The sequence below is a fragment of the Rattus rattus genome, chromosome 11 (assembly GCF_011064425.1).
Source record: "Rattus rattus isolate New Zealand chromosome 11, Rrattus_CSIRO_v1, whole genome shotgun sequence".
Classification (NCBI taxonomy): domain Eukaryota; kingdom Metazoa; phylum Chordata; class Mammalia; order Rodentia; family Muridae; genus Rattus; species Rattus rattus.
The window spans coordinates 33,836,481-33,864,216 of NC_046164.1; the positions used below are offsets into that span (position 1 = coordinate 33,836,481).

The following is a 27,736-nucleotide window of genomic DNA, read 5'->3' on the forward strand; positions in this document are numbered from 1 at the left end:
ATGTCAGAATTTAGCCTGGGTGCTTGCTGATGGCTGTTCAGAACGTAGGTTACAGAGCGGTGCACCAGATGCCCGGCCGTTCTGCTCAGGCTCATGGTGTATTTGGGGCTCGCGGTGTGTTTGTTTACAGAGGGACTGTTTTAAGGTAGAGGAAGAGGAAGCTGGCTGAGGATGTTTAATGGGATGTTGTAAACATTTGTGTTAGCAATGAGTCTTGGTGTTCTACTCATGGACTCTGTTTTAAAGAAATGGAAAGGCAGAGCCGGCACGGTAGGTAAGAGTTCAGAAGCGCGCCCAGCGTCACTCTTGGATGGTCTAGCATGAATTTCAGAGGACCTTACGAATCTCCATCCTTTCTTATTTTCTTACCTTTACCTTCACACCCCTGATTCTGCTGGCCATGTGACCCACTTCAGCCAATGAGGTATAGGAGGAAGTTGCCAGAAAGTCTAGCCCTTGGGGGTGGAGGGCAGGAGGACCTTAGTTCAAGGCCAACCTTGGCTACTAGTGAGCCTCTGTCTCAAAACCAATCAATCAATCAATCAACCAACCAATCATAGCAAAGTATGTAGACAGAATGAACTTATATCCCCAGTGACTCTAAGGAGCTACTCTAACAGCCCCGAATTTCCAACCAGCTGGTGAGCCGATGCCTTCGTTTGTTTTGTTTTTTTCAAGACAAGGTTTCTGCGTAGCCCTGGCTGTCATGGGCCTCACCTCGAACTCAGAGCTCCACCTGCCTCTTCCTCCCGGAGGGCTGGGATTAAAGGTGCAGTGTGCACCGCCGCACTGGGCTCAGTGCTGCACCTTCGTCCCCTATGTGTCTAATCCACGGCAACAAAATTACTCTTCTGTGGGATGTGACACACACTCGCTGCGAAGGCATTCATATGCTGAGGTAGTAAGCGGACAGTAACGGGGGGCAGGGCTCGAAACTGTGTGGCTCATGGGGGAGAGAGGACCTTGTGAGAAATGCAGACTCTTGAGTCTGCAGGTCAGGCCTGTGACCTGAGATCCTGCGTGTCTCAGAACGCGCCCTTTACAGCTCAGGCTGATGGGGTAGATCCTGGACCACACTTGGAGATTTGGAAAATGGAGGCGCTTTCAGCCCTCATTTCTTCGTAAACAGCCTATTCAGCTACAGAAAGAAAAAAATAAAGACTCCATGGATTCTCAAAGTTTTTTATTTAGAATATAATTTTTGAGACAAAAAAAGCGGTTCATTTTATTCAGCAAAATAAATTTAACAAGTTCATTTAAATAAGGTAAATTCTAGACTCTGTAACTTTTTTTCCCTAGCTACCTGCTTTTCTGCCCCTTGGAATCTGTAGCTGCTAAACGAGGGTGCTTTCCAAGGTAACACAGCTATAAGAGAAGGAACTGTTATATATATATATATTTCAAATATATAAAAATTGAATGACTCAAATACACCCGTGTTCTCATCCAACCACCAGTGTGTTAAGTGAAGCAGAGGAAAGAGGCACAGGAAGGTGGACTGAGGTGTTTCCCCTGCCTGCCCGTTCCTTTATTTTCTCAACAGAAGCCAGGCAGCTCTGAAATGCTCTGAAATGGATGGTGGTACACACGGATTGGAAAGTGGCGGTCAAGGGCAAACAAAAACTGTTCCCACATCATCTTTCATTAAAATCCAAAGGGAAACGTAAGCCACGCCCCTTTCCCAGCCAGACCATCGCTTTACACAGAACTGCATTTAGCTTCCTGTTATTTTGTTTCTTTAGTTATATACATTCAAAAAAACACATTGTGTTAAATAGCCGGACAGCAAACAATGAGACATTCAACACTGCACTGAAACATCAAAACAGCCTGGGTAAACTGAGGCAGGGAGGTTCCCGGAGCAAGCTCAAGGGCCTGGCTCCCTAGTCCGTGACCGATCTGCATTCCGAAGGCAGGCCTTCTGACCGCCGCCACTCCGCCAGGCGCTGCTTAAACCATTTCTGAAAGAGAGATGCGAACAATTATCTGTCGCATACCGAAAAGCCAAAATGTCTATTTCATCCCGGGAGTGTGGGGGAGTCTGTGTGGCCCAACTGAGGAGAGACGCAAAGGATGCTGGGATGGTTCTCGCACCTTTACGCCAACCTTCCTTCCCCCGGGAACTCTGTGCATGCCGTATATTCATTCGATCCCCTCTCCTTTCGGTCTCAGCTTAAATGGGACCACTCTATTAGAAGCAGGTTCACCTTATTCTCTGTTCTAGTACTTTGCCAAGTTCACACGACTTTCTCTATCACTGCTTTAATTGCACACATGCTCGATCTTATGGGATGGAAGGTCCAAAGAACACCCAGGCTGTCCTCATCTTACCGCCATTGCAACTTACTCCTTGACACAGCATCTCACAATCATTAATCATTGTTTGTTGACTGAATAAAAGAAGCCGAAGTAACTCTTTGATACCCCTGATGATTTCTAGTCTCTGGGTTTGATATTTTATGACTGATGCTGATGTCGGCGTGGGCTTTGCTCATTAGCAATATCCTGGTAAAACGTTGTTCAATAAAGGACTCGCAGCTAAGCACTAAGTGACTTTGGACCACGACTCCTTAGGAATCCACAGGGTGGAGTGTTGAGCAGAAACAGAAGGTGGGCAGTGGGTTTTACCCGTGAGTCAGATTCTCTAGCTCGGTATCAATATTTACCCACTCACCAATGTCAACACCGATTTTGGGGAGACCTCATTGAGACGTTTCAATGAGATGCTCCTAGAATGGTGCTAAGGGAGGTACCCGACATTTCTATAAACTGCAAAGCAGGGTGGCACACACGATACAATCAGGCTGCCCTTACAAGATTACTTCTGGTTGAGGGCCCCGGGGTGATAAGATTAGGAGAACTATGCCAGGGGACTAGACTAACTCTGAACCAGGTCAGAAGGAAACTGGGGTTTGAAGAAACCAGCTTGGAAGAGGCACTGTTGCAGAAACAGAAGCAGCAGGCTTCTGTTCTCCGGGAAAATGGGATGGACAGTTTCCCCTGGAGCTGGCACCTCACATGTCGTGGGGTACACCCATAACGGTGAGGCTTTTGTAGCCATGGTCTAACTGACCAAGCTGCTAGGAGAGGTGAGCAGTGTAGGCACAGGCAACAGTCAGTCACCTCTATTGTCACTGACTAGCTACAAGAAGCCCCTAAGAAGAAATCAGTCACTCAGCTCATCTGTAGAAGAAGAAATACGCTTTGGCGGTCTCTATTGTCCTTTGTGCATGTCCTAAGGTTTGCCTGGTCTAGGGATAAGGGGGCGGAAGGTCAGGCAGAGAGGAACAAGAGACAGTAGTGCTGTGACCGCCACTCTGGGGGTGTGCTGTACTACTTGGGGGTGTAGTACAGATGGAGGTGGTCTGGTGGGAAAAAGCTATTCAACATTCACTTTCAGCCTCACAACAGCAGGCTGGGCCCTGCTGGAGGAGAGCCTGGTCTCTCCTGAGAGCTAAGGAGCTAGAGGGAAGTTGAGCATATGCCCAAGAAAGGATGTGAACCACAGGACAGAAGAGCCTCCAAAAAGCAAGCGCTCGCTGTCACTCAGGAAAGGGCCTGAGGCCCCGGGACTGAGAAAGTCTCCTATCAATGCCTAGTGGGCTGAGCATGGGCAGTGTGAGGACACCCTCCCCACTGCAGACCGGCATGTTGAGCCTCACCCGGGCCAGGAGCAGCTGTCTTTCCACCCTTATCCTGGGGGTGGCAGCAAAGCAAAACAAGCCCAGCAAAACCCAGAAAACCAAGGGGTCTTCCCACCAGAGGAAAACCGGTGGGACTCGATCCCTAGATCACACCCCATTTCACTCTTGGAAGAATTATTCTTATTCTTATTCTTATTCTTATTCTTATTATCATTATCATTATTATTTATGGCTCCTCTCTTTTCCCGTTACTGCTTTTTAAAACAGACCCAAGTAGCACAGGCTAGTCTTGAATTCTTTATGCATCTGGAGGAGCTTGAACCTCTGGTCCCCCTGTTTCTACCTCCCAGACACTGGTGTTACAGCTGCTCACGGTGTCTGGTTTATGCAGGGCTGAATCCATATGGGCATCACTAATCTTCAGGAGAAGGAAGGGAGGGCTCGTGTTATGGTGACCTCAACTCGACTCTGATTGTGAAGACCGGGCCCATTTTCTTCTTTTCGTCTGTATGTGTGGGTTCAGTCAAGCCTGGGTCTGGCTCGAGAGCACGGCGCCAACTTCATTAATGAGGTAACTGTGGGGGTTTCGAAGCTGCAAGTGCTGATTAAGTAGGATTTCCAGGGACCAGAGCAGAATAAATGGCAGCATTTAAAGCCTAATTAAAACCTCGAAGAGGGAAAAAACCTTCACTTTCTATCAGGACTCATGTAGGACAAAGTGGTTAAAGTTGGCCTCATTCAGAAGAGCCACCCGCATCTTCACATGCAGAATATTCACAGGTCATTACCCAAAATAGCTTCGACCTAGGCCACGTTTGTGAATTTGTGAGGTACAATCTAAATGCTTAATAAATTGAGTCCTGGCACTGGGGGTTGGGAAGAGGCATGAGAACAACTCAGCTGTTTTCTGGGAGATATAAAATATATATCTATATCTATATCTATGTCTATCTATCTATATATATATATCTACATATATATGATATATACATATGATATATATATATGATTATATACCATAATTCATCAGACTAGCTGCTAGTGACAAAATGCACACTTGCTAGCTTCTTTCCCTGGATCCTGTAGCTCCTGGCTCACTAATTTTCCACCTGGCTTTGTCTCTCCCTTCTTCGTGGCAGCCGTCCCCCGGAAAGGCATTCATTCTTCCTTGCTGATGGATTGGCGCTCTCATTACTCCTGCTCACTGACGGACACGCATTTACTCTGAGTGAACACGTGATAATTGGACACTGGGGTTGGGAGGGGTTGGGGCTAAACAGCATTGTTCCTGTCCCCTTTCTCTTAACAACTAGCACTTCATTCTTTTCACGGGGAGAACTTTAGAGGTCTTATCCCACTGATAAAAACATCCAACAGCTGAAAACATTGGACTCTGGGAACAAGTCCAGAACACCAAAAAGAGATAAAAATACTGGGAACTTCTTCAAGAACCAATGCCAGCTACACTGTGTGTGTGTGTGTGTGTGTGTGTGTGTGTGTGTGTGTGTGCGTGTGTGTTCCTGAGGGTATATGAAGAATACTGTATTATCCCAGACTATCAGGATGAAAAGGAGGGAGTGTTTCCAGCCCCCTTTACCACTTACAATGACTTCCAGACAGTAAAAGTCACAGGCAGTGGGATTTTGTAGAATTTCATTTAAAACTGATGTAGGAAACAGACTGAATACTAGTGATGAGGGAAAATCCTTTGGGGATCAAATAAATGCAAGTCAAGCTCTCTGCCTGAGAGGCTCTCACTGCACTGAGTTGCTGCAGGCGCCTCCCCTCCCCCTAGCAGAGACATTAGTTGAACAGTAAGACAGTTACAAGGAGCTCTACAGATTCACCCGTGACTCATAAACAGGGTGACTGGCTTTTCACACCAGTCTGAGATGCGCCTCCCTCAAACCTTATTAGGATGTTGGTTTATCACCTATTTCGTGGACAGTGACAGTGCAGAACACTTCTGCCTCCAGTGTTTCTCAGCTTTGCGCCAGTGTCAACGGTGTGAATTAGTAACAGTCTCTCAAGAGTGAATCGTGAATGTCTCTTTTAGCAACACGATACCTGTTTTACGGAAAGAATGTGATGCCATGTGTTCAGTTATCATCTGCCTGTAATCTCAACAGTCAGCAGGCTGAGGCAGAAGGATTGTGAGCTTGGACTACATAGGAAGACCCTGTCTGTCTCATCTCTAAGAAAGGGGAGGGGGTGTGGTTCTATCCCTGGAGGTGGCTGGTGGTCAGGATGGGAAGGGGATTCTGGCGTATGTGATAAATATCATTTTGGCTGGAAAAGGGCCACACTAGTAAGGAAGAGAGACAGGGGGCTGTGACGACGGTAGACATCACAGATAGGTAAGAACTCAGCCTCCACGGAGTTCTAATTAAACATCCTTAAAGACCTACTTCTACAGATGAAAGCAATTGTCTCGAGATCTCGTTACTGGACTTTGTATCTGCAGGCCTTTCTGTTTGTAGAAGACATCTTTAAAAATGTGAGTGTTAGAGTAGATTACGAATCACTTTCATATGCCGTGCACATGAAGGTAGCGCATGGAGTTAGGATGGGGAGATGGGACTGGGTCCAGCAAGAAATGACGGGGCAAGCAGAAGCCTCGTTCCTGAAACTTGCTCTGCTGAGACTCTGAGCTCTGGGTTCCAGGTACTTTCCTACAGGTCTGGACAGGAAGGTGAGGGGACTGAGCTGCAGCAGGCCTCTGGAGGAAGAAGGTGTGGGCCTATGGCAGGAAGAGGAAGCCAGGCCCTCCCAGGAGGCTGACTCACCCACACCCACTCTTGTCAGGCTTGCTACATCACTTGTTCATTTGAGGATGGCGGATAGCCCTGTCACGCAGATTTCTGCACCCATTGATCCTGACCACTAAAAGGTAGATGACCTTTCTTCCAGCCTGTGCTAAAGTGACATTTCAATTCTCTGATAGCGGGTAAATTCAGAGGAAAGATTTGCAACAGCCTGAAATGACTGTTGATTAATGCTTGGGTAAATGGCTCTTTCTGCCCTTCCTTCCCCTATCCCCCCATACAGTCGTTTCCCACCTTCCTCTGTGGGGGAACAGCTAGAGGATAGGCTAGAGACTAGGATAGAGGCCCAGAGTCGAAAATACAGAGGCAGGCTGTGCCCCTGCTGCAGACTTAGTAATTCGAGCTCTCTGGTCCTTTGTTGAGCTGATGGTGCTTTCTCGCTAAGAGAGTGACAAAATGAGCAAAGATTCAGCAAGTATCTGAAACAATAAATGGCATTTATCCCTCCCTCCAGAGGTCAGCATGGAGCCGGTGGCACAGCTCAGTGCAGTGTGTGCTTAGCACGCTCAAGACGCTAGCTTTGATGTCCAACACCACACAACAGAGACAAGCATGACTACTCTGCTTTACAGGTAGAAGAGTCTTGGAGGCTGCGTTACGGTTGGATTCCCTAGCTGGTACTCCATCCACGATATCCAATAGCCTCGTTCTCAGAACACGAGACATCTCTATATCATTAAATATAGCATGGGTTTTAAAATGCTAATACTCCAACAGCTTGCCTTTTGATGAGTTGCAAGACTTGGGTTACCATAAATCGTCTTCTACTGGGTTCTGGTTCTGGTTAGATGGCCTTTCTATTTGATCTGGGACCGGGAGGATTATCTGTGGTAATTTCTCCAAGTTGTCCTGGCTTAGCAAGGATCATCTAGGACTTAGGGCTTAGGATTTTGGTTCCAGGATCCCAGGGAGCACTCGTTACAAGGTTTTAAGCTTTAACTGAGCAGGGTGAAGAGAGGACAAAGCCCCTCCTCCACCTCCGGGCTATTAACTGGAGGGATAAGAATATCCCAGCTTCAGAATAGAATCGAAAGGTGTGAAATGCTCTGGGAGATCAGGATGAGCTCTCAAATAGTTTAGCATGCAGAGCAAACCATCTTTCCACGACACCGAAGGGAACAAGAAAGAAGTCAGAGGTTAGGCTGGACTAGAGGAAGAGTTGGCTAAAAGCGCAAACCCTGCACCAGGCTGCACTGCGATCTAAGCAAATTTTCGGGATAATGGGATAGGGAGGGAACCTTTTACGAACAGACAAATTATCATCATAATAGGGGGACGCGTGCTTCGGCCATAGTGACAGAGGGCTGGTTACTTTCTTGGAAAACTCCAGAGAAAGACTCTAAGGCAGCGCAGAATCAGGGGTTAATCATAAAAACAGCAACAAGACCTGAATCACCAAAACATGGCAACGTGGGGAGGTTAGGTGCAGCACCGAGATGTGGTGATGTGGAGGGAAGATCAATTTAACGTCCCTGTCAGATCCAGTCCTGGACCCCCATCCCCACGCCTGTACAGCACCAGCCCTGCCTTAGTTTCGCCTTTTCACGACCTCGAGGATCGAATTTATAGCTGATCGCTAACGTCCCTTTAAGCCGTGACAACCCTGATGAGAATAATAAACCTTCCTGAAACTCTCCAGCACAGCGGCGAGAGTTAATGAGCTGGGAAACCGAAAGGAAAGCAGATGCTCCCACCACAGGAGGAGAAAGCAAGGGGCCAGCTCTGGGGAGTGGTGGAAACTCAGAAAGAGGGTGGTGGTGGGATAGGGTAGGGTGGAGACGGACTGGGCGCCCAGGGAGCTGCGGGGTGATTTAGGGACTGGGATACCTGTGACGGAGGCCCGCGGGAGGCATGGGGACCCGCCAGTCCCCGAGGATGCTATAGGCTTGGGTTCTCACCTGCGTCTGCTCCTCCGTGAGGCCCGCCTCGGCTGCGATGAGGCACAGCGTGGTGGGGTCCGGGTGCTTGTTGACCTTGTTGAAGTTGTACTCCAGGATCTCCACCTGGTCCTCCGTGGGGCCGCTCGCAGTCTGCGCCGACATGGTCCGTGAGCGTCTGCAGGGGAAGCAGATGCACAGGGTGAGCGAGGCCCTCCTGTCCCCTTCCACCGTCCCACCGAGGCGCCCCGAGCTGCAGGCTGAGAGAGTTTGGGGGCCCCCTTCTCCGGGACTGTCCCCAACCTGGCTAAGGATGGAGAGCCTCTCGCCTGCCTCTCTGAGGGGACAGTGGAGGAAGCTCCTCAAGAGCTGCCTCCGGAGGTCCGGAGCTGCCCTAAGGACTGAGGACACACGCAGGGCTGGACTCCGGACGCCGTGGACACGCCTCCCGGGTCGCCACACCCCGCCTCCGCCACGGGCTAGCACGTGGGGGACCTTGCCAGGGAGCACTGGGTGCCGCACACTTTGGGGAAAGTCGCCTACTGCCCAAGTTGGGGAAATGGAAACCCATTGTTGTTCAAAACAACAACGATACCACCAATAGATATTTACTCCCCACCCCATTACAAAATAGCACGTACTGTAGGAAATCTGAAGTACATTAAAATCACAGAGGTAAAAATTAAATTGTCTGCTTAGTCACAAATAACGGCTATACAATTTTAGGTGGTATTTTAAAGATCTTTCCAATGTACATGTACAGAGATGGAAATGTAAACAACGATAACGATTTACAGCCCGGAGGTGGAGTGGAGGAGGCTGAGCCACCAGCATGCGGAAGGCGGCTGAACCCCAGATTCCAGACCTCCACCCCAAGAGCCCACCTACCTCACTGTGTTCTCCTGTGTGGGGGTGATACCTTTCAAAACCTTCCCAATTAAGCAGGATCAACATCAACTGTCGTTTAAAACCTCAGACTTCAGCAAAGAAAACTAGGTCCACCTCGAGTTTCAAGTTCCCTAGCACGCCTTCGCTTTAAAGACAAATGGTGTTGGCGTATTGAAGCAAAGGCCTTCCTGTCTGATCGTGCCACACCTATGCAGCTTCAGACTGGGGCTAAGAAAACTAGGGGGTGTGTTCCCCTTCTCCTGTGCTCCCTGTTGAAAACTGGGAGGTAAAGAAGGTTGGTCTTGGGCTGGAGAGGTGGCTTAGAGGTTAAGAGCACTGACTGCTCTTCCAGAGGTTCTGAGTTCAAATCCCAGCAACCACATGGTGGCTCACAGCCATCTGTAATGAGATCTGATGCCCCTTCTGGTGTGTCTGAAGACAGCTACAGTGTACTTTATATAATAAATAAATCTTAAAAAAAAAAAAAAAAGGTTGGTCTTCAAGATATTCTTGGCTGTAGATTCCCTGAAGGTTTAGCCTTTGCTGAGGGAATCACCCTGGCTTAATAAACACCCTGCATTAATAAACACCCTGCATTAATAAACACCCTGCATTAATAAACACCCTGCATTAATAAACACCCTGCATTAATAAACACCCTGCATTAATAAACACCCTGCATTAATAAACACCCTGCATTAATAAACAATTGCAGAAAGTCTGGAGCAGGTTTTGATGTGGTTTGTGCCTGGGGGGTGAACTATTTGCTCAACGCTTACAACATTTTCACCTGTGACTTACACCTCCTACTTCCTAAAGCTTTTACCTCTCCTCTAGTTCCCTTGAAGAGATTTCAGACAGGAGGAGCTTTTTGACTACGTGGGACTGAGGTTCAAAGCATCTGCCAAGTCGCCAGCAAATCATTTTCAGGGAACTAGATGTCCCTCTAGTTAAATTTGTACCAAAGGATCCTTGTCTCTGTACCAAGGTGGTAGTGGTGGGAGTGTGGGGTCCATCAGGTCAGAAATACCTTTCTGTTAGCACTTATCCCCCGCCCCCTCTATGACAAGCACTCTCTTGAAAGTCATCTCACGGCCAGGGACATTGAGACAGAGGACCCAAAGATTTGCTGATTTCCAACAATGGCCAGAACTCTAGAGTGGAAACACTGAGTGTTGGTTCCAGGCCAGTGGTCTGCTAGCCCCCTTACAGTAAGGCAGTCTGTGTTCAGTTTAGTGGGAGAAACTTAGGAGGGTAAAAGCGTGAGTGCAGGGACTTGTTGCCATTTTCAAAGGGTGTGGTGTCTCTAGGTAGACCCTAATCCCAGCCTAAACTGTTCACCAGGGCCACCACTGTTCAAGCTGTCAACAGAAAGAACATAGCAGGGGTGACAGCTGCCCCTGGTTTCACTTCTTGCCTGGGGAAATGTTGCCACCCGTTCCATTTTATACCGTCCTGCCAGAACCTTTATTGATGCCTTGTGGAATCCTCAGGCCTTCAGAAATATTACACTGCAGGAATGTGACTCAGATGTGTGCACTAAGGTTTCCCGGTTTTTTTGTTTGTTTGTTTGTTTGTTTGCTTCTTTTGTTTGTTTTTGTTTTAGTTTTTGTAAGTGCAGGTGTACAACTTATGGGTTGCTAATGTTGCCATGTGGAATCAAATGCATTTTATTTTATTAGATTTCTGTGGCTTTCTGTTACCAGAGTGAGTGGGGATTATATAGAGGAGGTCCTGGTTGATTTTAAAGGACTGGTGAAGTGAGTTGGCAGAGGACCATTGGCCTTGGTTGGCTGCTAAGGAGATTGTCAGAGGGTCCTCTGACAGCGCCTAGCTTTTCAAGGTACACTAAACAAGTACACTTGGCTTCTAGTATGGGGATGCAAGCGCTCTACCATCGGTTTTTTCATTACTGCTCTGCAGAATTCAGGCACTATTATTTCAACCTTTCCTGGTAGGCCAATGTTTGCTGTTGGTTTGTTTCTTTCTCTCTTGCTGTATGAATCAAACGGCCCTGGTAACAGTTGACCTTGTAAAGGTCCTCAACTGTTTCCAGTAAGGAAATAAAGTTGCCACTGGGAGTTTCTCTGAAGGTAGTTTAAACAATTTCAGATACGAAGAACTAAGAACTATTTTGAAGCCTTGTAAACTTTCATCTTAACACCAGTGTTAACTGCTGCGGTTGTTCACATCTTGTGAAACACCTCGAAGACAATGTGTCCTGTCATTGCGTTCTTCTTTTGTGGTTGGGGAAGTCATTGCACAAGCCCCTTCGAGAGGTTAAATGAAAACAGCTGGCTTTTTTTCTAAATCAGTTCCAAAGCCTGGGCTGACCGTTGTGTGGCTCAAACAGCTTTCTGCCCATGAATGAGCCCATGGTCCTTTGCTTGGAACAGATCTACCTATATTAACTAGCTCATACAAAGGGCTATGAACTCTGTAAGCTTTGGTTATCTTTTAAAACATCTTCTCCCTCTCCCAGAATTATGACTTTTCTGTAATGCCACCAACATCCAATCAAGAAAAAAATTCCACTCCATCCCACCCCAATAGACCTACTCCAGTACTTTGGAGTTGGCCACAGGGGTAAAGCAGACTTTTTTTCCCTGAGACCAGGTCTCAAACTTGCTATATAGTTAGTTAAGATTTTGAACTTCTGAGCTTACTTCCCCTCTCCCTCTCCTTCTCCCTCTCCCCTTCCCCCCATATCTCTCTTTCTCTCTCTCTCCCTCCCTCGTGTGTGTGTGTGTGTGTGTGTGTGTGTGTGTGTGTGTGTGTGTGTGTGTGCACCTGCGCCCATGTGTGCATCCTGGGAGTGTACCCCAGGGTTACATGCATTTTTGGACAAGCATGCTACCAACTGTCAGCCGCATTGACAATCCAGGTGAGTCATTGCTTAGAAACATCTCCCAGTTTTCTTGGCCTGTATTTTTCTTGTGTTCACCGTGAGCTGCCTGCAAGCAATTGACTCTGCAAACATTTTGTATTTTCCCAAGTGAGAAAATGCTGTGTGGCATTTTCCAAGAGAAGTGATGGGTTGGAAGACGGGGATCTTCCTCTTCACAGACTTTACAGAAGATGAAGGGACTCACCCAAACTTGCAGTGTCTCTTAGACACTAACAAAAAGGAAGACTGTGCTGGTTTGAATGAGAATGTCCCCCTATGGGCTCATACAAATGAATACTTGGTTCCACATTGGTGGGTGGCTTAGGAAGTGTGGCCTCATCAGAGAAAATATGTCACTGTGTGGAGGGTTTTGAGGATTCAAAAGCTCACACCAGGCCCAGTCTCTGTCTCTGTATCCCTCCCTTTTCCTCTCTATCCCTCTCTGCCTTCTGCCTGCTGCCAGGGTTTAAGCTCTCAGCTGCTGCTCCAGTGCCACGCCTACTGCCACATTCCCAACCAGGATGTTCATGGGAAAACCCTCTGAAACTGTAAGCAAGCCATCAATTAAATGCTTTCTTCTATAAATTAGGTTGTGGAGTCTCCTCACAGCAACAGAACAGTAACTAAAATATTTGGGGTATAGCTCAGTGGGTAGGACACTTACCTAGCATGCACAAGGTCCTACGTTCTATCTCTAACCCTAAATGGAACAATTGAAAAGAAGAGCCAGGGGGCTGGAGAGGTGGCTCAGTGGTTAAGAGCACTGACTACTCTTCCAGGGTCCTGAGTTCAAATCCCAGCAACCACATGGTGGCTCACAACCATCTGTAATGGGATCTGATGCCCTCTTCTGGTGCAGTGTTCTTATGTATAATAAATACTTTTTTTTTTTTTTAAGGCAGACTATTTACCTGCCTCTACATTCTAGTACCCATGATAGAAATGCCAGAAGAGGCCTTGTTATTACCGCCCTTAAGAGAAGGACAGTCATTGTCAAGCCTCGCAAAGTCTCAGGATCATCTGTAGCTATGTCTAGGACTACTCCACATCTCCCGAGTGAGAGCCACACTTTACGAACCCAGTGTGGGAGATTCAGGGGTAGCGTTCCAACAACGGTCATACCTTGCAACTTAATTACCGAAATCAACTGTGAGCGTTTAGAAGCTCTTACTGCTTATCTACCTGTTCTTGGCTGTGTATCCTCTCAACATCCGAGTAGGCGGTCAGCTGAGATAATTTTAAGAAGAGGTGAGTTTTAACTTTTTAAAATAATTTTATTTCTTTGGCGGTGCCAGGGGTTCTGAAACCCCACTAAGGGAGTTCTCTAGCGTGGTTATGAGGGCTGGACCTGTGGGCCTACAGGATGCACGGTCGTTTCTCGTTACAGGGCATTTGCAGCAACACTTTCCTCCAAAGTTCTCTAGTAAAACTCACCTGTGAGCAGCAGCGTCCTGCCCCCTGCCTCCTCGTCAGCACTTGTACTGTCGACCTTAATTCTTGCCAGCGTTGTATGCTCTTGTCGTCCGTGTGTACTATCTAAACATCTCTAGGCTATTCTTATCCACAGCCTCTGTGACCTCGTCGGGTTAAAGACTCCATCTGATGACTATTTACTGTGCTAAAGCACATCCTGTTCCAGCCCAGCAGGGGATTGGAAGTATTTTTCCTTTCCAGAGTTTGGACTTCGTCTCCAGGCTCTGTCACTTCCATCAGTCCCCAAAACAAGGATGAACAGTGGCTGGAAAGCTAATTACCAGGAACTTTCATCCCTGGCATGCTCCATGTGACTATCGTGTTTCTCTGGAGCTCTTGGAAGTCAGACCCCGATTCTGCGATTTAAAATGGGTTGGCGAATTATGCATGTGAGCCATAGATGTGCATTCATGTGAGCCGCAGTCGCTCATGCATTCGAGCACACCCACACACTCCACCACAACGAGCAAATATCAGTCCCCAGATGGACACTCCAAGTTGGATGGAAAGAGTCAAGACAGGAAGTGGGCAAGGTTATCAGACCATGGAATATGCAATGGTGATCACGGTGTCCTGAGATCTGGTTTTCCTTTGTTGTTATAGTTTCTCTCAAAGCCCTCTTTTTGAAACCATAGTGGAACTGATCTTGTTTTGCAGACAAGAAACGTTAACTAACTTGTCTGTGGGGTCAGGGGAGGGCCGAACACTCTGCCTCTTATTCTAGCTACAGGAAGGAGTAGGGGCATCAGGGTCGATCTATGCCTCTAAATATATTCTCTGTATACTGTGTGGACATCACACGTTACAGGCCATCACTGGATCATCCATTTGAGTGTTTGACTCCAACGTAATCATCCATCACCTTTGGTGAAGAATTAGTGTAGGGAGAACTGAAGAGCCTTGTTTAAGTGACCCGGGTCATTGCTGACCTCCTCTGGCCTCATTCCCCTGGCTTCTGGGATGACGTTCACACAGACTTCTTTGCCTTTCTTTTTAAAACCCTCGTGTTTACTTGACATTAATCAACGGAGGTAAAGGAATGTAGCCATTTAAAGCTTTGTTCTGACACCATTTGACATATGGAGAAGCTAAAGTTCGGGTCACTTGGGGATCTTACCCAACTATATCCTGTAAGACAGGAGATCCTCTTCACCTTTGACCAGTGTGACAGCTACAACACAGGCAGAACCACTAATTCACAATGACAGGAAAGCATGCACACTATTCTAAAACACGCATTAGATGACTCAAGGCAGAAAGACTAGGGACCAGATCAAGAGCCTCATGCCTGCAAGGGCAGAGATGACATCATGCTGGGACTCTGACATATTGGACTTGCCACAGAATTGGGCATATCATTGAGTAATCCAAGTCTTAAAAAATATGTGAGGTGCTGCCTTTTTCTTTGTTAGTTCTCCATTTTCTGAGCCTTCATAAAGGTCCTGTGATGTTCTTGATTCAGTTTGCTGCTTCTCAATATTTTCCCCTTAGGTTTGCTTTCTTCTGCCTTAGAAATCCCACTGCTCTCAGAAACGTAGCAGAATTAAGAACAAAATGGGGAGATGACTCTGTTGGAAATGTGCTTGCTGCAGGTTTGAAAATCTAGGTTCGAATCCCCAGAACCCATGTAAAAAGCCGGATGTTGTGGCTAACACTTGTGATCCTGGTAATGGTGAGGAGGGAAGAGGAGACGAGGAAATCGCTCTATGCTTGCTGTGAGCTACTCTGGTCTGCTTGGTGAGGTTCCAGGCCTGTGAGCAACACTGTTGCAAACAGGAGATGCAAAGTTCCTGAAGAATGTAACCTGAGATTGTTCTCCAACCTCCACATGTACACACAGGCACACTTGTGCACAGACACACACACACAGAACATGCACATACACATGCATGCAAATGCACAAACACACCAATTTCAAAATGAAATTTGAGTTAAAATAGTAAAAAAAAAAAATCAAATACTTTGAAATCTCAAGTGCTACTCAGTGAAAATTACTCCATTCGCTCCCATAAAGAGGAGACGCGGCAGCGCACAGCTTACCCAAGTCAGTGTTGGGCTAACCTCCCATGCCATGTTCAAAGGCATTGCTCACAACTGTAAAGCGTTTCCTGTGTGGTGTGCAGCTGCTCTTTAAATGGATGGGAACTAAGGAGTCAGCAAGCATCTCCTGATTGGACACCTGGGAAGAATCATTTATAGTTTTCACTCTCTCTGGACTACAATCTCTCTTTGTCAGTGTCTCGGGAATGGTAAGGCCCAATGCCTTTCCTCAAAACTCAGATGCTGTGGCTGTAGCTTCGGTGTGAGAGATGCTGATGGAAGGTGGCCGCCTTCAGGTTACCTCCTGCCCCTTACACATCGGTTGTTTGCTGGACAGCTGTTCTAGTCTACTTGGTGAAGAATAAAGAACGGATTTCCACTCATTCCTCCCCACCATTTCTCTTTCTTCCCTATTACTAACGAGGCTCCATTCATAGGATGGAGAAGAAGTCGGGGGAGGGGGAAATGGATTAAAATGCTGTCTGACCTAAATTCTATCCCCACGCCCCACTTTTTACCCCAAAGGTTGAGGTGGCGACATACATCTGTAATTGCAACAATTCTACGGCAAGATAGGAAACAGAGACGGGGAAATTACTTGGGTGCTTCAAATCTCAAGTCTTTTAACTGACAGAGTGGAGCCTCAAACCCACTTACACCCATAACTACCACACCATCTTTCCTCCATGCTGAGTAGCGGAGTGAACAGATGACCATTGCTGGGAAATTGTGGAAAAGGCAAAGTAGGGCTGTGGGATGCCCACAGGATCACGTGCGAGGCCACACCCTGTCTGCCTGTGACATGTTTCTTAGCGAGCAGACACAGCTTTGACCCAGCCTATTGGACAAGCCAGGAAAATCAGCTCACACCATCAGGTTCTCCTACCTCACATGCTCTTCTCTCATTGGTGCAGAGACGGCTGAAAGACGCCATTGGTGAAGAACATGACGTACAAATGAGAACACGTTGCCGAGTGGAACGCTTACCCTCGGCAAGAGCAGCTGGATGTGTTTGTCACCGCCATGTCATAGATTGGGCATTTGGGCGGAATCAACCGCGGACGCTCCTGCAACTTATGTTGCAAGGGTTTAGATTTTTCTATATTCTCTTCAGAAAACAGGAAGAGGTTATGAAAAATCTACCAGAGGGTGTCTGGGAACGACTTCCAGCCGTGAGCTGATCATTAGTTGACCCTTAACATACAATCCTTCTCACAGACACCAAGTTCTTTTCACTGAGAGCCTGCTGCCTGCCTGGCTGTTTCAGTCTCCTGTGTGGAGCATGGGGTCCTGTGAAAGATCATAGCTTTAGGCTCCCCTGAGCCTGCTGGGAAGCAAGTGATGAGTTCAGCCAATCTTTTTTGGAAATAAGTGGGCAAAGGAGGGTGGTATGTGTGTGTAAGCAGTCTGCTTTTTATAGTGATGTTCCTGAATTCAGAAACGTTTTTCCAGAAAGAATATGAACTGTGGATAGACGCCCCCCCAGGCTGACTCACAACAGGAGAACAGCTAAAATTCAACTCTAGCTATCCTTACAGCTAGCAAAGAAAAGGATCCTGCTAAAATAACACCCAGGGAAGCCGTTTACTTATTTGGAAAGCAAATGTTTTTCTAAAAGACCACTTTAATTAGAACTGGCTTGGGAAAGGAGGCTTTGGTTCAGATTATCAGTGGGACTTGCAAGAAACTTCTGAAGACTTAGGGGTTTAGTGTACAATTCTGATTACGCCAATGTCTAGACTAGTCCCTGACACGTTGTCAGCTGTTTTGTGAATTCTTACTGGGATTTATTTGCACTTCGAGAAGTATGACGTCCCTTCATCCTGACATGGAAGCATAATTGTTAAGGCTATGTCGCATCACCAATGGAATAGAGGGGCAGAGGAGGAGGAGAGTAGACACAGGCTGCCTGGGACCGGATTAATGATGCTGTTAATAGCAGGTGATAATGAAAAGGCCAGCAGGTATGCCAGGTCCAGAATGGCCTTGGTAGGGACAGAAGGACATGGTTCCTGCCTCTGGGACAGGGCCAGCTGGGATGGGCCTCCAGGAGTGTCCATGGCTGCTATAGGCATAAGGCTTGTTTATATAATAATGTGCATATATTTTCTGTTCCTCCTTCAAAGAATGTCCTCCCTGTTAATATTAATGACTCCACAATGATCAAAGACAGCAGGAGTCAGGGAGGCGCAGTCGTGGCAATGTCTCAGCAAAATGGTAAATGCTGGGACCTTCAGGACAGCTCTTAAGGCTGTGGAGAAGAACTCTAAAAACATGAGTTCAAAAATATATAATTTCTCAACTATGCAAAATATAAGGACGCGATGTGGATTGTAAGGGGCTTCACAGAGCTAACGGACCAGAGGCAGAGGATGAGACGTTTTGTCTTTTAGGCTGGCAAGGGAGAGCTGTGTGGGAGAACTTGCTGCTTCAAACTGCAAGTAGCAAGAGAGAGCTGCAGCGAGAGCTGTTTGGAGATCTCCAGAGAAAGCAGGAGAGAGAGGAGGCCGTCTAGAAAGCTATCTCCAGCAGAACATGGGCTGCCGGTTTGGACCCACAATTTGTCATTTGTTTTCACCTTTCCCAGACACCCCTTCTCCCAGAACCCCTCTCCAATCCTTTGCAAGGAATTTTTATATTTGTCCTTTCCTTCTCATCCTACCCAAGATATCCAGAAGAAAGGCACACATTACCATTTTGTGTCACATCCTCTTAGCAAGCGGCCAAGTGGCACTATCAGATTAGGACAGTTTAGTCTCCGTGAGGGTTCGAGGCAACTAGAGCAAAGCAGAAATTAGGGGCTTTTGATTCCGTAGCATGCGTTACAGAGAGAATGTTTACGGATTTGGATTGGATACACTGTAGAGGATATATTTAAATCCTCCTTACTAAATGAAAGAGTAGCTAGTGTGGAGTAGTGGGCAGGACGCTGACAGGGATCCAGAGATCGATTCCATTTTAAACTCTCCTTCAGGTCCCCACAGACCTTACCTGGGTCCCTTCACTTTTTTGAAACTTGGTTCTCTTCGCAGTAAAGTGTGTCTAAAAACTCCTTGAGGGTATGCTCCAGTGACCAATGGTGATCAGCTGCCCATGAAACCATTCAGAATAGTGTACACACATTTCCACGGGATTGGAATTATGTCCTCATCCACAAAGGCAAGGTTTGGGGCCAGAGGATTCTGGGATGATCTCTATTCTAAATTCCTCGTGATCAGAGTAGTATAGCCTTGGAATGGCCGTGGTCTTCCTCAACAATAGTTTCCTGGTGCCAATCCTGGGAGAAAGAGGCCTAGTGTGACGCCTACAGAGGCTTTGATTTGATGACTATGCTGTGCAAAGAACTGCTCAGTGTCAGTGGCCCATGGAATGCCCTAATACCTGGTGATTTTTAATATTCCGCCTGTGAAATTAAGGCAGCCATATAATTTGTCATGTAAGCTAGAACACGGGTGTGAAAGGGATGCTTTTAATAAGCACAGCTATACAATAGGCCACAGCAAACTGGCGTCTGACCCTCTTATTATCTGTCAGATGTGTCACTTAGGTATGAGACAGGAGCTCCCATGAGACTTCATTGTCTCTGTTCCTTTGGGGATTAGAAAGATGCAGGCCACAGTATTAAGGATGAGGCTTGCTCTAACCCTTAAAGGAATGTAAGACTGAAGATCTGTTAAAGGTAAGGTGATATTCCATGGCTTCACACCTCCAGAGGGTTTGCCTCTTTTGCAGTTTATAGGCATTTGTCTGGGAGGAAGAGCATGACTGGCTCAGGGCCTCAGCTTGCTGTAGGAAGGAGAGCATGGTGTGCTAAATCCATTATATTGCAGAGAGTTAGTCCTGCCACCAACTATAAACAAAGGGCCTTCATCTAGGATTCTTCATCCTAGAGAATCTTACGGGCATCCAGGTGGTCAGGGAACTACAGACCAGAGAATCTGAAAAGGAGATATTTGTGAAATACGCAGAATGATCAAATCTTGTCTTTACAAATATTTGATGTTTAAGGCATCAATCAGAGATTTTTCATGGAATGAAATTCTCGTATTTCCTAAAGAGAACTATTAAAGCTAAAAATATTTGTATGACCAAGGTTGGAAACAAAGAACATCAACTTTCTGTAGTTTGTAAAAAAAAGAAAATTGTCCCCAGTACAACAAAAGGGCAGTTAACGAATTTCTTTATATGTTTTAGAGTATATTACCAAATTCGGTTGCTTGTTTAATTCTCAAATTAAATTGGCTTAGAAAAGTATTAACTAGCTTCGTTAGATCACTAGCTTGCAAGTAGGGTGGTGTATTTGTCAACGGAGCGTGTAAGGATGGTCAAAGAGTAAATGTAAATGACAGAGGTCAGTCTGGTAATTAAAGATACATAATAAAGGTGAGTTATACGTGAGCTGTGCAGAAGGAAGTCGATGCGCCTGTCTTGGGTCCTGCACCTGCTCGGTCACTGTTTTTCACTTTCAAATATTAAAATTAGAGCACATTTCTGAAAATGTTCTCAGTCTCATTGCTTGACCCTGGAAATTGTTGTGCATTTTGTTATTCTGGGGCTGTGGCGCCGTGACTTATTGATCTGTCCTGAGAATCTATATAGTGGTTCTATGTATTTTTTACTCAACCCACATTACATGGTAAGAAGCAGTAGTTAGGGAACTGTAATGCTGCACGGGGGTGGTTATCAGGCGGTTAGGCCATTGTGGTCCGCCTGAAGGAAGCAGGGACGCTTCCTCAGATGGTTCGTGCGCTTTAAAAAGTCCATGGAAGACTCTTTGACAAAACCGAGTTATCACTTAGTTCAAACACACTTTAATCAATTATTACTCTTTATGATCCAACTACCATGCTTATTTTATGACCAGGATTAGGCAACAAAGAAACCGGCACACCGCCGGCACTTTGTACGATGCCAAATTGTGCCGAAGTCCAACCACCCAGGCTGCCTGTTGCCAGGACACTCAGTTATAGGGGACTTACATTTTTCCACGGTTGAGCTGCTTTTACGAACAGGTGTTCAGCTACTGGGACAAACAGCAGACGTAAAACTTTAGCCTGGTCCTTAGCATCACCGAGAAACCTAAGAGGACAGGCACACTGGAAAGGTCTGCTTGGGACAGAACGCTGAACCTGGACTACTTCTCTAACCCTCAGACATGTTGCAGAAAGATACTAGATGGAGCACCAGGAAATCTGAACTTTGAGCTCTGTGACTTAATCTCCATGTGACTTTGGACAGCGTACACTTGGTGTGGCCCTCCATACCTCTAACTGCCATTGCTACCATTGCTACAGTGGTCTCACGTCATTTTTGTAGGATTCAGTGACTATCTATGAACTACAAACAACAAACACTATATAAAATCAAAATACTGATCCAACTTTCCCAAAAGACTCAAGATGCTGAGTAACTGAATGACATCAAAATTTGAAATCATTAAATATTTTTTTTTACTCAAAACTAAAAAATAACGACTTCCTATAATACATTTTTTTTGTCTAGAAAACCTCTGCCCCATCCGGAAATATGAAATGTTTTTAGACTCTATCAGGATGACTGTCACTCAGCTTCTTATTAGAACACTAGGGAAACCCCCAGATGTTTGAAATACTAGACCAAAATGTATTACATCATGTTCCTGTTTCTTCTAGTGGGTTCCACATTCGACACTACTCTAAGGAAACATGGGAATCTAATGTTCCCTAGTCTCCCAACTGCAGGAAACTTGAGCGTGCTTGAACATATCTGCCAGAACATACACTGGAGGGTCATTACAGAGTCCTCCGTGAGAACTAGCATCAGGAGAGATGGCCGTGCACGCTGTAAACATGAACTATGAATAAGCAGTTACAAATCTATATTGAAAATAGAAGCAGCAGACATAGTGCCTATCAAGAATACCATTTGGGAGGCTGAGACAGGAAGATCCTGAAACCGAGGTTAGCCTCTGCTATGGAATGAGACCCTGGCTCACAGAGGGGTTGGGGAAGGAACAAAAGATAATCATCAGAAATAAGGATTTTAACAACACAGTTCTGAGTTAAATACAAGAAAAACAGGAAACATAAGATATATGACCTAAGGAAGGGCTTCGTGTGCATGAGTCAATGGATGGCTGATTTTTATTATTTTATTTTGTGTGTATGGATGTTTTGCCTGCAAGTCTCTCTGTGCACCATGTATGGATCTTGGGGCGCCCGAAGAGGCCCCAAGAATGAGTTGGATCGCCTGAAACTGGAGTTATAGACAGTTGTAAGCTCCTGTGTGTGTTCTGGGGATTGAACTTGAGTTCTTTGGGAGAGCAGCCAATGCCCTTAACTGCCTGCCTCTCCAGCCCCTAGCTAACAGATGTATTACCTCTTAATATAAGGCCAGATTAAACAAGCAAATGAAGGAAGACATAAGAAGTGAAAGACTGGTGGTCAGTCTGTCTTCCAGAGCTCGCCTGTGCACCTCGCTGTACCTTTGTATTGATCCAGGTTCTTCATGGCATACAAAGTAATGTGCTTTGTGCTGGGGCCTGCAGCCGTCCCTGACACTTTTTCCCCTGAAGGTCAGAGTGGGTAACTGGCCACTGGCCCCCATGCCTTCCTGCAGCAAATAATTAAATGCATTTTAGTCTCCTCTTAGCCAAGTTACATAGCATCAGGTCCTCTTGCAGCTTCTTACAGATCTGTCCCTGGGGCTGTCTGGTCATCCAGAAGCTCTTTGGAGTCTGAACTCTGACCCAGTTTGAGCGAGCAAATGAAAGAGGGCCTCTTGCCCCCTTCCCTCCTACATCAAGATTCCTGGAGTTCTCAGCTCACCTGCAAAGGATGAGGACTAAGAGGATTGCTTAATGAATGACAGGTGCTTCCAGAATTACTTCTTTTTTTATATAGCAAATTTCACTCCCAGCCACCCGTAGACTAGGAAGTTGGACACTAAACTTCCTTAGGGAGGAGCCACACACATGCAGGAAATGGAACTACATCAACAAAGACCACATTATGTAAGCGAATCTGTGATGACCTTAAGAATTCCAGGAAATTTCTATCTAGATCCAATGGTCAGAAGGACTATCTTTAGTTTCCTGCTTAGTAGTCTAAGATAAGAGCTGACTCCGGGGCCTATCTTAGAGTTTGTTAGTTTGTTTCCACCGTGTGAGGACAGACCCGTTCAACTGTAAACAAACCGACAGGGTTTTCATGTTTGGTCACATTTTCTGAGAACCACTGGAGTGAAGTCTAAGAAATGCGGAGATGGGGAAGCCTAACTTCCCTATGTTGGAGAGCGCTCACCTGAAACAGACCACCTCAACCGTGTGAGGAACAACCCCGTAAGCCCCCTATGTTTATTCTGAACTCCTTTTGTTAGGGTGATGCATATATCAGTTCTCTTCCTCTCGGTGCTAAGTACAACACTTTCTTCCGGGAACCTGTGTTTAGTCTCCTCTTAGCCAAGTATCAGGTCCTCTTGCAGCTTCTTACGGATCTGTCCCTGGGGCTGTCTGGTCATCCAGAAGCTCTTTGGAGTCTGAACTCTGACCCAGATTGAGCGTGCAAATGAATGAGAGCCTCTTCTTGGATTTAAGAGCCTCGGCACAAACAGTTGGGAATGGAGGTGGGGGTTTGGGGGGGGGGGCGCCGGATGGGTCCCTGAGCCTGCTTGGTGGAATGCTAAAATCGCAGGGAAATTAGTTTGCTCTCTTGAACTCTCGTGGGTTTTATTCAACGATGATCAGATCATTTATTGCTCCAGCCAGGCATTTTCAACAGGGAAGGAAGAGGCAGATATTTATAATCTCCTGTAAGCCTTTGAGATGGCCCAGGCAGCGCTTGCTGACAAGTCTGACTGTGTGGATTGAGTCTTCAGAACTCCATACTAAGGCTAGAGAGAAGCAGTTTCAAGGTGTCTTCCGACCTCCACACTCATGCTGGGGCATATGCCCCCCGCCCCGGTAAATACATGTAAAAAAAGAATACATGTAAAAACCCAATTAAGACGTCTAATCTTCGGGTCTCACTCCTGCCTCACTGTAGTTGAGAAAGTAGGTCCCTGTGCCTCTGTGTTCTGCTCTGCTCCGTGGTCTGCAGTGCCTTCTGCCAGGGCTAGTCTGTGCTGGTAATCTGATGAGGACAGATGCAGGAACAACTGAAAGGGATGGGCAAACCTACAGCTGCTTGGTCAGACCTCACTCATTCCAAATCTCACATATGCCCGGGATCAAAAGCATTAGAACAGCAAACCTACCTAGGTTCTAACTGAAATCCAGGGGCCAGGAGCCTGTGGCATCTCCATCAGGACACACATCTTCCATTTGCACAGTGGGGCTCATTGTATCCTTAGGGAGCCTGTTCCCCACCAGCATGTCCTGGGTAAGCAGGTAGGAAGGTGGTCCTTCCATGCTGGTTTTAACCGGATGGGCTAATACTCTGTGTATCCCGCCAGGCCACAGGTCACATTTCTACCACCCACTGCCCTGTTCCCTCAGCATTTTGGAAGTCTGAAAAATTCTTCAGTGTTCAAATAACTTAACCCAGCTTGCACAGCATAGCCATTAAGAGCGAAAACCCAAGTGGCCTTTGAAATAAGCCGTTCTACACAGCATTTGGAGATAACGGTAAAGGAGATGTTTTCAAAGAAAGGTCACCTAAGGAAGAGACTCTGTCACATCTACAGACAGGTTCTGCTGCCGTGTGAACTCACTGCTTGTCTAAAAACATTTTTCATGAACCGTAAATGTCAGGAAGTGGTTCTGGCTGCAGATCAGCAGTGGTACCCAGAGTTGGCCTACCGCCCTGATGCTCACAGCCTAGTCTTTTCTGAGAGGCTGTTTTCTGGGGTTCAGCATGTACGTGGAGGTTGGAAGACACCTTGAAACTCTCTCCAGCCTTAAGGAGTTCAGCTTCACCTCCGTTCAGAAAAGGCAACTTCGAAAGACCCAGTCTTAGACGGCGACTTAACCTGAAAACGTATAATCTTGACATTCTTTCAGTTGTTCGGAATAAATTCTGACGAATGGGGATTATATATTCTTACCCGAAAGTGAGTTTCCTAATTGCTAGCTTTAAATTAAAGCGATAATTATATTAATATAGCATTTCGAAGCTGGCATAATGGCACAAGCCTATAATCTCAAGACTCAGGAGGCAGGGGCAGGAGGATCAGGAGTTCAAGGGCAGCCCCAGCGACATTGGGCTACTACGCAAGACTCGGACTCAAGCAAACAACAAGACAACAACAGCAGCGAAAACAAGGAAAGAAAGAAAGAGTTCAAAGAACTCCTAGATAGGTTATCTCGTTAGAACGCATTTAATAACCCAGGGTTCATTAAGCAATTACTGTCTATTAAAATCATAACTTTAATTAGTGTGCGAAAGATAGGTAAACAAATCGCTGAGAGAATGAGACCTTGGAACTGGTGCACAGATGGTGGAACTCTAAAACACAGGCAGCTGGCCGGGCAGGCTCAGTAGCCAGGGCAGGCTCAGTGGGGCCCTGTGGCCCCATCCCCACCCCCACACAAGCACCTGAATCCACACAAGTGGGAGGAGGAGAGGGAGGATAGAAGGATAGAAGGGATCGCAGAAGTCAGGAAGACAAATGTCACCCACTCATGCTTTTGCCTGGGGCTGCTAGAAAACTCGGTGTTTCCTGGGTGGGGGGGGAGGCGGGGCTAGAGGATGGTGCAGGAGGATTGCTGTGAGTTTGAAGCCAGTCTGGGTTTGAAAAACACCAAGAGGAAGGGAAGTGAAAATATCCATCACTCAGATGGATTTCATCCATCTCTTGGTAACACCCACACCCCAAGCCTCTTCTCCAGGCCAACACTGACCAGCCTTCTCCCGCTCCAGATGGGTTCACATATAATAACCTCTGCTATCTCTCACTTCTCCTCCCCTTACACACCCTTGTAACTCGAATCTTTCCTCATTCCCAGGCCCCAAATCTTCGCTCAGAGAACCCCTCTTGACTGGAACACGACCTTTACAAACATGGAACGCAGCTTCAGTGTGGTGGTTAGACAGTGCCTGCAGTGGAAAGGGTAAGCCCATCCCCTGCCTAACAAACCCGTTAGCTCCTTATTAGTGGCTTTAAGCTCCTTAAACACAAAAGAAAAGAAAACAAAAAACCACACACGTATATACACAACAAACACATGGCACAACTCTGACTTAGCATTCATGGATTTCCCAGGGGTTGAGAAAACTCGATTCACAATGTGTGTTGGAGGCTGAGTCCCATTCATGGTTCAGAGGTCAGCCTTGAAACCACATACACACCACCAACCAAAAAGGACTCCGCTTGCGTGTGTGTGTGTGTGTGTGTGTGTGTGTGTGTGTGTGTGTGTGTGTGTCATACATATGGCAATAATAAGCAAAGAAAAAGAGGCTATCAACTTGAGTGGCATGGGAAGGGCTCAAGGGAGGGTAGCTAGGAAAGGATAGAGGGAGGAAAGAGAGGAAAAATGTGATAAAATTCTATTTCAAGTAAAAACATATTTTTTTTAAAAAAAAAAAGACCTTTTTAGAAAAATGTGTGTTGGAGTTGAGCATTAGCTTGGCACTCAAGGGAACCTGGGCTTGCAGCTCAGCCTGGTCTACTATCCAGGCCAACCCAAGCTACATATTGAAACATGGTCTCAAAAAATAATCGTTGGGGTGGGGATGGTTGATGGCAAGTACCTGGGAAAGGAAACTCCTGTGACTGCATCGCACTCTAAAGCTTGGTTTGTTTTGTTTATTTGAAGCAGGATCTTGCTCTGAAGGCTTAAACTCGGGGCTTCAGAGTTTAAACTCTCCTGCCTCAGCCTACCAAATGCTGAGATTACAGGTATGAGCTATCACATAAGCCCCCATCACCGACCTCTCCACCTAAACAGACAGACTGGGTAGTTGGTAATTTACTAAGTAAATTGTCACTTTACTTCCTTACTGTGGTTTGTGCTTTTTTTTTGCAACACGGCGTTTAGTCCTCTACGAGCGACTTTCCTTCTCTCTCACCTCCCCAGCCTGCGTGTTTTCCTCAGTACCTGCCCTGGATATAAAACCCCTGTGCTTAGACAAGGTGCAGGGAACTGGCACCTCTCTTCAAGGCCTTTTTATCTAAAACAAGCGGTACCCGGTCCTTTTATTCAACGACTCTTCCCCCACCTAAAAATTGACCTTGCAAACCTGGACACCATTTGAATTAAAAAAATCACAAAATTCTACCTTCTGGAAATGCATGCCAGAGGGCAGCGCCGTCTCTTTACCTGACCGCTGTTTTCATTATTGTAAATAATGAAATGGGAGAAGGAGAAGGAGCATGTAAGCAAGCGCAAAGACCAGTCGCCTCTCCTCAGTGCAGACATCGAGTTCCCAAACGCGTACGGACCAAAAATACAGATTTTACTGTGTTTGATTTTTAAATAGAAATCTGAGATATAGGGTGACAGTTATTGGTATTTAAATGATGAAATGATAAATAAGTTCCCCCGGTGATGAAAATAGCAACAGAATCAGTAAAACAATTACAAGCATCTCCCTGCTTCCCTGCTCCAAGTTCACCACGATTTGGCACACACACTTTTTGCAAAAGACCTGTTTCTAGCCCTCAGCAGCACTCTGACTCCACGCCACAGGGGCAGGCAAAAGGGTAAAAATTAATTTTTTCTTTTAATTTTCACTTTCATTTCCACCGTTTTCCAACAGAAAAGCAAAAAAGCAAATGTTTTAACTCTAGCACTTTAAGCTCCTCTCTAGACAAGTTCATTCTCCGCATTCAAGGCCGACCGTAGAGAGCTACTTACGTGGAAGACTGGGCGAGCGCTGGGCTGGGGAGCAGCGGATGCTGGTGCCTACCGGCTTAAATAGCCTGCTGGCTGGCACGGCTGCTGATCGCACGTTTATTTACGCCTGGGAGTGACGGTCAAGCAGGGACCTGAAAAACCTGCAGCGTGGGCAGGCGGGAACCACTGAAAGTCGCCCGACCTTACGTCTGTCCCGGTTATTCAGGTTTGCTGTTCAGGCGGTGACTTCTGAGAGTCTTGCGGAACTTTTCATTCAGCCCTGTCCCCTTAGCCACCAAGATCCCATGCACCCAAGGTGCTGCTGAGAGACGTGGAGCAGCAGCAGGCCC

The 27,736-nt window shown here is 46.5% G+C and overlaps 1 protein-coding gene and 1 non-coding gene across 4 annotated transcripts; one reads left to right on the top strand and one right to left on the bottom strand.

Moving 5' to 3' along the window:
- Positions 1–1,166: 1,166 nt before the first annotated feature.
- Hopx (HOP homeobox) lies at positions 1,167–27,736 on the bottom strand. Of its 3 annotated transcripts, none has more exons than XM_032916656.1 (3): positions 27,412–27,736; positions 8,368–8,527; positions 1,167–1,961 (listed from the first exon to the last, which is right to left on the bottom strand). In XM_032916656.1, exons 2-3 carry the CDS (start codon positions 8,509–8,511, stop codon positions 1,884–1,886), a joined length of 222 nt encoding a protein of 73 aa, XP_032772547.1. In that variant the 5' UTR covers positions 8,512–8,527; positions 27,412–27,736; the 3' UTR covers positions 1,167–1,883. The 3 variants fall into 3 exon arrangements, with proteins under 3 accessions (XP_032772547.1, XP_032772548.1, XP_032772546.1); XM_032916657.1 differs by lacking the exon at positions 27,412–27,736 and adding an exon at positions 9,280–9,304 and having other exon boundaries at positions 8,368–8,524; XM_032916655.1 differs by lacking the exon at positions 27,412–27,736 and adding an exon at positions 8,650–8,777 and having other exon boundaries at positions 8,368–8,524.
- Positions 5,486–5,591, top strand: LOC116913016. Its single transcript, XR_004389568.1, has one exon. It is a non-coding gene; the product is annotated as a small nucleolar RNA U13 (small nucleolar RNA).